The 10346-nt window shown below is 44.2% G+C and overlaps 1 protein-coding gene across 1 annotated transcript in view; it reads right to left on the reverse strand.

Moving 5' to 3' along the window:
* Positions 1–7489: 7489 nt before the first annotated feature.
* LOC307228322 (ras association domain-containing protein 7-like) overlaps positions 7490–10346 on the reverse strand; it is a gene marked incomplete at both ends in the record, with an annotated part of 3170 nt that continues 313 nt past the window's right edge. Inside the window, 3 exons of the mRNA XM_079997960.1 lie at positions 7490–7693; positions 8082–8350; positions 8468–9115. Of these exons, the coding sequence (XP_079854086.1) occupies positions 7490–7693; positions 8082–8350; positions 8468–9115 (1121 nt within the window). The remainder of the gene's footprint in view (positions 7694–8081; positions 8351–8467; positions 9116–10346) is intronic.

The following is a 10346-nucleotide window of genomic DNA, read 5'->3' on the forward strand; positions in this document are numbered from 1 at the left end:
AGCATAACTTTAGCTCAAATAAAATCTCTGAGCACAACCTAACTCCAAATTCACTTCAAGTATGTGGTCATCTATGTGGTCTTTGGTCAGCTTTCGTACAAAGTTGCCCTTAAAGATGCACAAAAAACATAATTTTACATCTTAATAATTGTAATAACCTATCACACTGCGCTGGATCTTAAAGAGATAAACACGTTTATTGGTTCTGTTGTTGTGTTTGGACCTGCTGCACATTTTAGTCACAAGCATGTTCTTGAGATTGTGTTTACAAAAGCAAAACAAGGGAATTGGAAGCGGGAGAGATAATAATAAATCCACAAAGCAATTACTGCAAGAAAGGTGAGTGGAAGTGAATAGATTATGTATGGATATGGAAATGTAAGGAATGTATACAGTCAAATGTTCCTTTATTTCATTTCCTCCCTTTTCAGGCCTTCATCGGTTTCTCTGCTCCAGAGAAAATGATAAGAGGGGAAATGGAAGAATGGCCGAGGGAACAAAAGAGGCGGGTGGAGGAGAGAGAGAGAGAGAGAGATTGGAGGAGAGGAGAGGAATGTGGAGGACATGGAGAAGCTGCTGCAGAAGAGATGGAGGCGGTTGGAGGACAGGGAGAAGAATAAAGGCCCATAGAAGAATGGAGGGAGGGGCCAAGAACCAAAAAGGAAGGAGTGTTCTGAAGTGAACTATGTTCCAATCACTGGCAAACAGACGCTCAATAACGTCAAGTCTGTAAAATGTGTTCGTTGGCTGGAAAACAAAGCGTTTCTCAACATTGGCTCCGGTTCGGGCGTCGGGCCGGGGCTCACTGCTGTCACCCCGTGGCCATTTACGGGCATTGCAGTGATCAGCTGTGGTGGCGTTTCGTAGTTCAAGTCGTTCTTCTTTTCAGACACAGACACGATTTGTTAAAAAAAAGGACGTGATCAACTAACCTGCACATAACTGTATGAATATAACTGCATCACCATGCAACTAAAACATTACATTAAGGGGAAAAAAAGCATAATGATGAATGAATGACCACTAGTCATGTCATCATCAACTGTAAAATAATAATAAAACAACAATAATAACAATAAAAAAAAATAGTTAATGATAATAATTATGATAAAAAATTATAGTATATAAAAAAATATAGATCATAATAATAATAATAATAATAATAATAATAATAATAATGATAATAGTTAATGATAATATGATAATAATAAGATAAGATAAAAATACTTCATTAATCCCCAAAGGGAAATCCCAGTGTTGCAGCAGCAATGACATTACATGACAAAACACACGCTGACCTGGATCTAGGTGATGGGGTCAGGGTGGCTGCGTAGCTGTTGCTCATTGGTTGGGCTAACGAGCAGCAGACCAAAAGCCCCATCCACACACACACTCAGGAGAGGAGCCCTGTCACGACATGTTCACTCTGCTCCTGGCTTATTCCACCTGGCCTCCGCTCTACGATAAACTGATGTCTACAGCCCATCGCCTTCCGTGTCTCTTTGCTGGAGGGCCCTGAAAACGCCACTTGGGTGGCGTGTGGTAGGGGAACTGCCACAGTGATCACCCGCCAAAAACCGATCGCCGTCCGCTGGGTGGGCTATGATCCGTCAAATATAGCCATCGAGAGTGAAATCAAGTCATTTTGTGCAGAAACAACCTTCCAGTCACAAGGTAGAACCTGCAACCACTTTTTGGCAAGGGTTTTTTGCCCGTGTTAGGCATTTCAGCTGCTAAAAGGGACTGGGTGGGCTGTAATCTTTAAAATATAACCCTCATGAATTAAACCAAGTCATTTTGAGAGATAAACAAAGTTTCAGTGACAAGGTAGATGCTGCAATCACTTTTTGGCGGACGGCCACTTTATGGCACGACACCGGCATCAGTTGGAGTTAAGTAATATTTGTTTGTTTTATACCAAACAAACAATATTACTCTCAGATGCATTTCATATACAGCTCATCCAGGAATGCCCCATTATTGGGGGCTACTCAGGAAGGAACTATTAAGAAGTCTTTTTTTTTTTTTAATCTAGAATTAAATGATCATGTGCAGCAAAAGCGTTAAACTTCAGTTTAAACAAAGAAACAGCTGTTTGTAATGTCTGTGACGTGAATATTTTTACTACTGTATTGGTATTTGCATGTTGTGGATTTTCTTTTTAACAAAAACACTGGTCGAAAACGTATGGTGAACGTTTTAAGAGCATTGTGCTGTCTCAGTTTACTATTAGAGGGAGTTGTTTTTTGATATAAATACATACTTTACTGCTCCCTGCCAGCGCAGATGTCCTTCCGCAACTTGACCAATGCTTATTTCTAATCATGTGTTTTTGTTTAACGGCCGAAAAACGTGAAGGAATGACATCGGCGTGGAAGCTGAAAGGAATGATTTCCCTCTTTCTCACAGGTTATTTGACTCTTTAGTCTGCTCTCAAGGTAAGAACGTTAAGAGAATTCAGATTGTCCTTTTCTCTCCGTTTGTAGTTTTGGTTCTTAAATAGTTTGATTTATTTGATATTTAATTATTTCTAATTATCGCAATTAATACCCAGATCTCATTTACTGCCATAGGTCTTCAAGGGCCTTTGCAGAAATGGAATATAATATTTATAAGTATGTTTTAACTAGTGTATAATCACATTAAAATAACAATGGTTGTGTTTCGCTACCCTAGGATGAGACGTTTACATCTACATAGGGAGCGGGTCCTCTTCCACGGAGCCCGCCATGATGCGCCGCCATGTTTCTATGGTGGCCCAGAACGGACAAACCGAACCCTGGCTCCAGAGAGGGCCTTTGGCGCCACCGTAGGGTCTCCTGCACGCTTGGAAGGGGAGGGTGAGGGGCCTGCTGTTCAGTTGGATGCAATCTTCAACCTCGCCGCTCGATGCAGCTAAATCTTACACGCTTTGTTTTTTAAAATGAAACGTCTGTTTGCGATAAAAGGAAAACTAAGGCATTTTAATCTATATACATGATCTATACTATACACTTAGGCAGATTTGGAGGGAGCGCTTTATTAAGCATATATTAAATAGTAATAGTATTAAATTTGTACATAAACTTCTAAATGTGCAGTTTAGTTCAGGGTCCACTAGAGGGCGGCCCCGTTGCATTTGTATTTAAGTTTTTAATTTTTTCATATATCAATTTTTTTTCATATATTTTATTCAGATATCATTTTTATAATCCATTTTTTTTCTATTGTAAGAATGTACAAACAGTCAGACCAGTTCAAACAGAAACAAATATAAACAAAAGAGCAATCATAATATGGATGAATACAAACATCAGAGAATGATAAAATACATTTGATAAAAAAATATTAAAAAAAATTAAATATACATAAAATAAAAGATTTGATTTAGTGACTGACTTCTTCAGATAAACATTTCTGAGTATATTTTAACTACTGAAATGCTTTTCTTATAAGTCACAAACTGAAGAGACTCAAAATAACAAAGTTTCAATTAAAAACAACTTAAAAGATGGCCTTTAATTAAGGAATTTTACTTTACTTTACTTTTTTGCCACTTTACTAGGTACACCTTGCTAGTATCGGGTTGGACCCCCTTTTGCCTTCAGAACTGCCTTAATTCTTCGTGGCATAGATTCAACAAGGTGCTGGAAACATTCCTCAAGAGATTTTGCTCCATATCGACATGACAGCATCACGCAGTTGCTGCAGATTTGTGGGCTGCACATCCATGATGCCAATCTCCCGTTCCACCGCATCCCAAAGCTGCTCCATTTGATTGAGATGTGGTGACTGTGGAGGCCATTCGAGCACAGTCAACTCAGTGTCATGTTCGATTTGAGCTTTGCATTCTCCTGCTGGAGGAAGCCATCACAAGACGGCTGCCCTGTGCTCATAAAGGGATGGACATGCTCAGCAACAACACTCAGGTACGATGGGGCCTTTAAACCATGCTCAGTTGGTTCTAAGGGGCCCAAAGTGTGCCAAGAAAATATCCCCCACACCATTACACCACCACCAGCCTGAACCCTTGATACAAGGCAGGATGGATCCACGCTTTCATGTTGTTCACGCCAAATTCTGACACCTACCATCTGAATGTGGCAGCTGAAATGGAGACTCATCAGACCAGGCAACGTCTTTACAATCTTTTATTGTCCATTGTTGCTGAGCCTGTGCCAATTGTAGCCTCAGTTTCCTGTTCTTAGCCGACGGCAGCGGCACTCGGTGTGGTCTTCTGCTGCTGTAGCCCATCTGCTTCAAGGTTCCACGTGTTGTGCGTTCAGAGATGGTATTCTCCAAACCTTGTTGTAACGAGTGGTTATTTGAGTTACTGTTGCCTTTCTATCGTCTCGAACCAGTCTGCCCGTTCTCCTCTGACCTCTGACATCAACGAGGCATTTTTGCCCCAACAACTGCCGCTCACTAGATATTTTCTCTTTTTCGGACCATTCTCTGTAAACCCTAGAGATGGTTGTGCGTGAAAATCCCAGTAGGTCAGCAGCTTCTGAAATACTCAGACCAGCCCGTCTGGCACCAACAACCATGCCACGTTCAAAGTCACTGATGCTCGGTTTGAGCTTCAGCAAGTCATCCTCACCATGTCTACAAGCCTAAATGCAATGAGTTGCTGCCATGTGTTTGGCTGATTAGCTATTTGTGTTAACAAGCAATTGAACAGGCGTACCTAATCAAGTGGCCGGTAAGTGTATATATTATCTGTCCTCCTTCAGTCTTTTCATTTATTTTTTTTTAAATTGAAACTGAAAGATTATCTCTAATCATTAATGTGTTTCATTCATCCATAATACTGATTTCTTTAGCCCTATTGTTTTTTTTTAAATCTCTTTGCTGCGTCTAATTGCTAATTCTCTAAATCTTAGACTTGAAATATTCCCATTTCTGTATGTGACTCATTTCATTATCAAATATTTTTTCTGCTGTTGCTTTCACTAAATTGCAAAATATATCTTCGTTTAGTAAATTTTTATTAAATTTCCAGTAACCACGTAAATAACTTTTCTGTTGTTTGGTACTTAATGGATTGTAATTAATTTGCGATAAGACAGCGAAGGGTAGTTATGTGAGGATTGTGATACGAGGGAGATCTAAACCAGAAGTCAATCCTGGATTGTCGAGATCTATTGGCATTGCTACAAGTAAACTGTTCCTTATCAGAATTTTAGAAGCACTATAAGATCACCCGGAGCACCATTATGAGTGGCCTGGAGCGTAGGGGTGGTGCATGGCTTGGGGCTGGGAATCATTTTTGGAAATGGGTGGAGGGGTTTTTTGGTGGTGGTGCGAGGGAGGGCGATCGGGGCGGACGTTTGTTAACGGGGGCTTTAGGTTGCGGGTGTTTGTTGTCTACGGACACAGGGGCTGAGGGAGAGGAGGGAGTCAGTGGCCGGCCTGGGTCGGCCCCGGGGTACTGGAGGTCAAACTCCAGTTCCCGCTCTTTTTATGTTTTTTGGGTTGCGCTCAGGGGTAAGACAGGGGTGTCCAATCTCACCCTGGTTCTACGTCTTCCCATGGAGCCCCAGGCGGCAGCCATCCGGGCTGACCCGGGTGTGAAAGGTCTGCTGGTACCAAGCGGCGGGGGCCTTCGGGTCAAGCTGTCCCAGTAGGCAGATGATACTACTCTGCTGCTGGACAGTGATGCTTGCCTGCTCCCTTCCCTTGAGATCTTCCAGGACCTCGGCCGAGTGTCTGTCGCGGAGTCAAATCCCGGCAAGTCCTCGGTCAAAAGTTCTGTAGGCGGTGGAAGGACAGGACGGACGTGACCAGAGGGGCTGTCGCTCTGTGAGGGACCCCTGAGGATACTCGGGGTGGACTTTGAGGCAGTCCACCTCCAGCCGCCGTGGCCGCCAGGACCAGGTGTATCGCAGCGGTCCAGAGGACAGTCACCCTTTGGAGAGCCAGGAGGCTGACCCTCATGGGGAAGGTCCTGGTATTGAAGGTTGACGTGCTGCCGTCTCTTCTGTACTTGTCATACATCTTCCCGATGCCGGCGAGCATGGGGAGGCCCCTCACACGACCGGTGTTCGGTTTCACGTGGGGGGACCGGTATGAATAAGTGGCAAGGGCCTGTATGTTGGCGCCGATCGGGGAGGGTGGAAGGGACATGCCTCACCTCCCACTTAAGCTGGACTGATTTTTCGTTTATTTTCTGTTGAGGGAGCTGTCCTCTCTGGTGGTCCACTCATAACAGGGATATGGGGGTCTTGGGAAACTTGGGGCAGGTGCCGTGGCACTACGGCCACACGGCCACGTGGCTCCGGGCTCACCCCGAGGTTTTGGATGGGGGCTTGGGACTGCATCAGAGGAGGCTCTATGCCGAGACAAGGCGGTGGGTGACTGCCTGGCTGTGGTGAGCAGTCTGGCTGTCTATCCAATGCTCTGATTGGTTGTAGGTCTATCCAATTGGGTCCAGAGACATTTTGGTCCACGCCCGTTGGTAATGACCCTTGGAAATCGAAAAAATGCACTGAGAGATTCCAGACTGATACGCATTTGCGAATTAGTCTGTCGATGCCAGCCTAAGAAGCGAGGGCAGTTACGGCTAAAATTCTGCCCAAGTAGTTATTTATTTATTTATTTATTTTTAGTTTATATTTATTTTTTAATAATTATCATTTATAATTTTTTTTAAATGTATATATATATATATATATATATATATATATATATATATATATATATATATATATACAGCCATTAGGAGCTGAATGTATTGCTCAAGGACACCGCAGCACACTAGCAGGAGGAGCTGGGGATCGAACCAGCACATGACAGCACGACACATCCGTGTAAAACTTGGAGAACAAAAGCCCTTAACTCATTTCCTACATCAGTTCCAAAGAGTTATCGTTCATGAACATCCCGACACTAATCCGTCCTGTTGGTGGTTCCCAAGGGGTGGGCCGCCTCCCCCTGGTGGTACTGCAGGTGGGCCGCAAGAGGTCATTTACAAAAATAAATGAAAAGTTTTAAATTTTCAGTTTGAAATTACCATTAAATATTTATGATTAAATATTTTCATTTAATTATTTTCTTTTCTTTAAATTTGTTTTATTATTAATTTATCTGACCTTTTTTTCATTTGTTCACCCTATTTTCACATTTCAAATTGGGCCACTGCAATCTTAAGTTGGTGCAATATAATAAATTATGTACAAGTAGTATAATTATAATAACACACACATGCACACCAGCTTCAACATGGAAGAGAAAGTGAAACCTTGGCCTAGAAGGCAAACTTAGAAAATGTGAGTCAGGAAAGTCCAAACATTTTATTACACATAGAATATTTTTACCTTTTCTGTAGGCCTATTTATACAAAACTGTATCAAATATTTTATGAAAACATATTATCGTGCACACAGGATCCCTCTCCCAAACTGAAATAAGGTTCAGAATGCCAGAAAAGAGAATGCCAGTCCCTGATTTGTAAAACGCTATAACGGCTGAGAATAACTTTAACTTATGTTCGCAGTATGAGTCCAACAGGTTAACACACGGTGGCCGTGTCGGTTAGATCGTCGTCCAGAATGCCAGCGCTGTGGAGGTACTGGCTGGCGATGAACTGGGCCTGGTCCTGGTTGGGAAGGTCTGAGTTTAGTGGAGCTGAAGCCACTCCTGTCTGCTGGATGAACTGCTGCAGGTTGCACTGCCTCAGCTCCTTGTTCACCTCCTCGATCAACTCCAACCTCTGCTAATGGAACACAGGGAGGAAACCGAAATAATGAATACGCTGCAAAGTAACAAAACCGCAAATTCATTAGCAACTCAACACTTGGCAACATCTAAACCCCCCAATCCACCTTACAGTAGGTCCCTTTTTCAGCAGCTCTGCCTGGGGACACTGCACTAAATCCTTTGGCCACATGGGAGCATTGTGAGCGACATATTGGGGATCAATGATTTTCAATGATTAACTAGAGACTCTCACTTACAGCTGAAAAGGCTATTATGGTTTTTTACATGCCCTAACTCCATTGAGTGACAGGGTTCTTGCCAGGTAAGTGACAGGAGATTAACAATCGAGTAACCAAGGGAAGTGGGATATTCAAAAGCTTTAGTTAGAAGCCTATACAGTGTACCTCCAACCTTGCCTCTACATCTTGTAGCTGTGTCTCTGTCTGCAACAGGGATCTATCCAGTTCCGCCTGCTGTTGTAAACGGTTTTGGAGCTCCTGTTTCAGCGGCCAAAGCGTCTCTTCTGGCTCAGGCGTGCTCGGCCGAGAGCTCTGTCTGTGGGCTTCAAGCCGTATTTCCTGCCCCAAATAGGCAGAATGGGCCTGCAGCTCCCGAAGCTGGCTGTCATGGTCATCGATGGAAGAACAGATCACGTCCAGACGTCTGTGCATATCTGGACGGTGAAATGAATCACAATTAGAAATAACAAGTCTTGCTGTTTAAAAACATGGCAATCTCGAAAAAGCTCATCTCAAATCGTCAAAATATGTTCATTAAGTTGAACACAAACCTTCTTCTCGATCCAATTCTATCTCCAGCTGTTTCTCCCAGTGTTCCCCGTGCTTCAGCTCTGCCTCGTTCCGACTCAGGCTCAGCTGCTGTTCCTCCAGCTCCTCTACGAGGCTGGGGCTCAGCACCAGTACCGGAGAAGGCGTTCTCTCCCTCTCCCACATCTCACGCTCCAGCTCTTGAATCTGTATCTCCAGTTCTCGTAGCCCCTCGTGTTGCTGCAGGATCCTTCTGAAGACCTCCGCTTTGGAAGGGTAGGATGGTTGCGTCGTAAAGTGCTCAGCAGGTTCCAGGAAATGGACCGGGGAGGCCCGGGGTTCTGGAGAGGCACTGGGTGAGGGCGACCAAGCCCGGCTTGACCTCTTCCTTCTGGGAGCTGTTGAGGGGCCAAGATTGAAGGTGAGAGCCTTTTGCGGCTCCCTGTGTTTGAGGGGCTCCGGTTCCGAGGGCCTGGGTTGGGGTACGAGTCTCTCTGAACTCGATCCATTTGGACCGTCACTAAGGCTCGGACCCGTTCGCCGCAGGACAAACTGGACTTCTGCTGCCAACTGTCCGAGCTGAGCCAGAGACTTGAGAGGGCAGTCAGTGGCCACGAGCTGTCTCTCAGTACCCCTCAACTTCAGGACAAGAACGTAGCGACCTGTCTGGCCTGGGGAAAACAGACAATATAGAAGCTTTAGATTTGAGAGACTATCTGTCACACCAAATACAAGCTTTGGAATTGTTTTCTGGTAAAATATTAACGACTAATTGATGTTAGTATTTGAATAGGCCTGGATAAGCCTCAGTGAAACCTATAACATTAACCTGACAGGACTCAGTGAGACCCTTTGGACTTTCCGGTAATAAGTGTCGGGGTACTGGATATTGCACAGGTGGGAAATAATAGTGCTGCATGGTTTGCATATTGGAAATATCCTGACAGTGGCCAACATGGCTAGTTCAGCTACTGCAACCACGACAAACATTTGAAAAGGTCTGTTGATAGTCAAGAGGGACTTGGACAGGCAACTTAAAAATAAACATGGATAGTTATCACAACTGCATTTGACCAATAAGTGGAAAGACCACTACTGATACCAACACGTGCTGATGATGTTTAGATGATTCTTAAAATGAAATGTACACCGCCACAACATTAAAACCACCAAGATTCAAGATTCAAGAGGTTTATTCGTCACATACATATATATACTTTCATAATGTATGCAGTGAAATGGAATAAAAACCACTAAAAACCACTAATATTGTGTAGCCACCAAAACAGCTGTGACTCGTGGAGGCATGGACTCCACCAGACTCTGAAGGTGTCCTGTGGTATCTGGCACAAAGACGTAAGCAGCAGATCCTTTAAGTCCTGGAGGTTGTGAGGTGGGGCCCCCATGGATCGGGCTTGTTGTTCCAGAACATCCCACAGATGCTCAATCAGATCGGACCCTAACCCTGCCCATCCACATGATGTAGAAGAAAAGGTGATTCCTCAGACCAGGCCACCTTCTTTCATTGCTCCATGGTCCAGTTCTGATGCTCACGTGTGCTTTGGGTGGTGGACAGGGGTCAGCATGGACACTCTGAGCGCTCCCATGCGCAGCAAGCTGCCATGCACTGTGTGTTCTGACACCTTTCTATCATAGCAACATTCACCTTTTCACCAAATTGTGCTACAGTAGCTCTTCAGAACAGACGGGCTAGACTTCGCTCCCCACGTGCATCAATGAGCCTTGGGCGCCCAGGAACCTGTCTTCACCGGTCGTCCTTCCTTTGGTCGGTAGTAACCACTGCACAGCGGGAACAGCCCACAAGACCTGCGGTTTTGCAGATGCTCTGACCCAGTCGTCCAGCATCACAATGTGCTCCTTGTCAAAGTGGCTCAGATCCTT

This window comes from Zeus faber, assembly GCF_960531495.2.
Source record: "Zeus faber genome assembly, chromosome: 3".
Classification (NCBI taxonomy): Eukaryota; Metazoa; Chordata; class Actinopteri; order Zeiformes; family Zeidae; genus Zeus; species Zeus faber.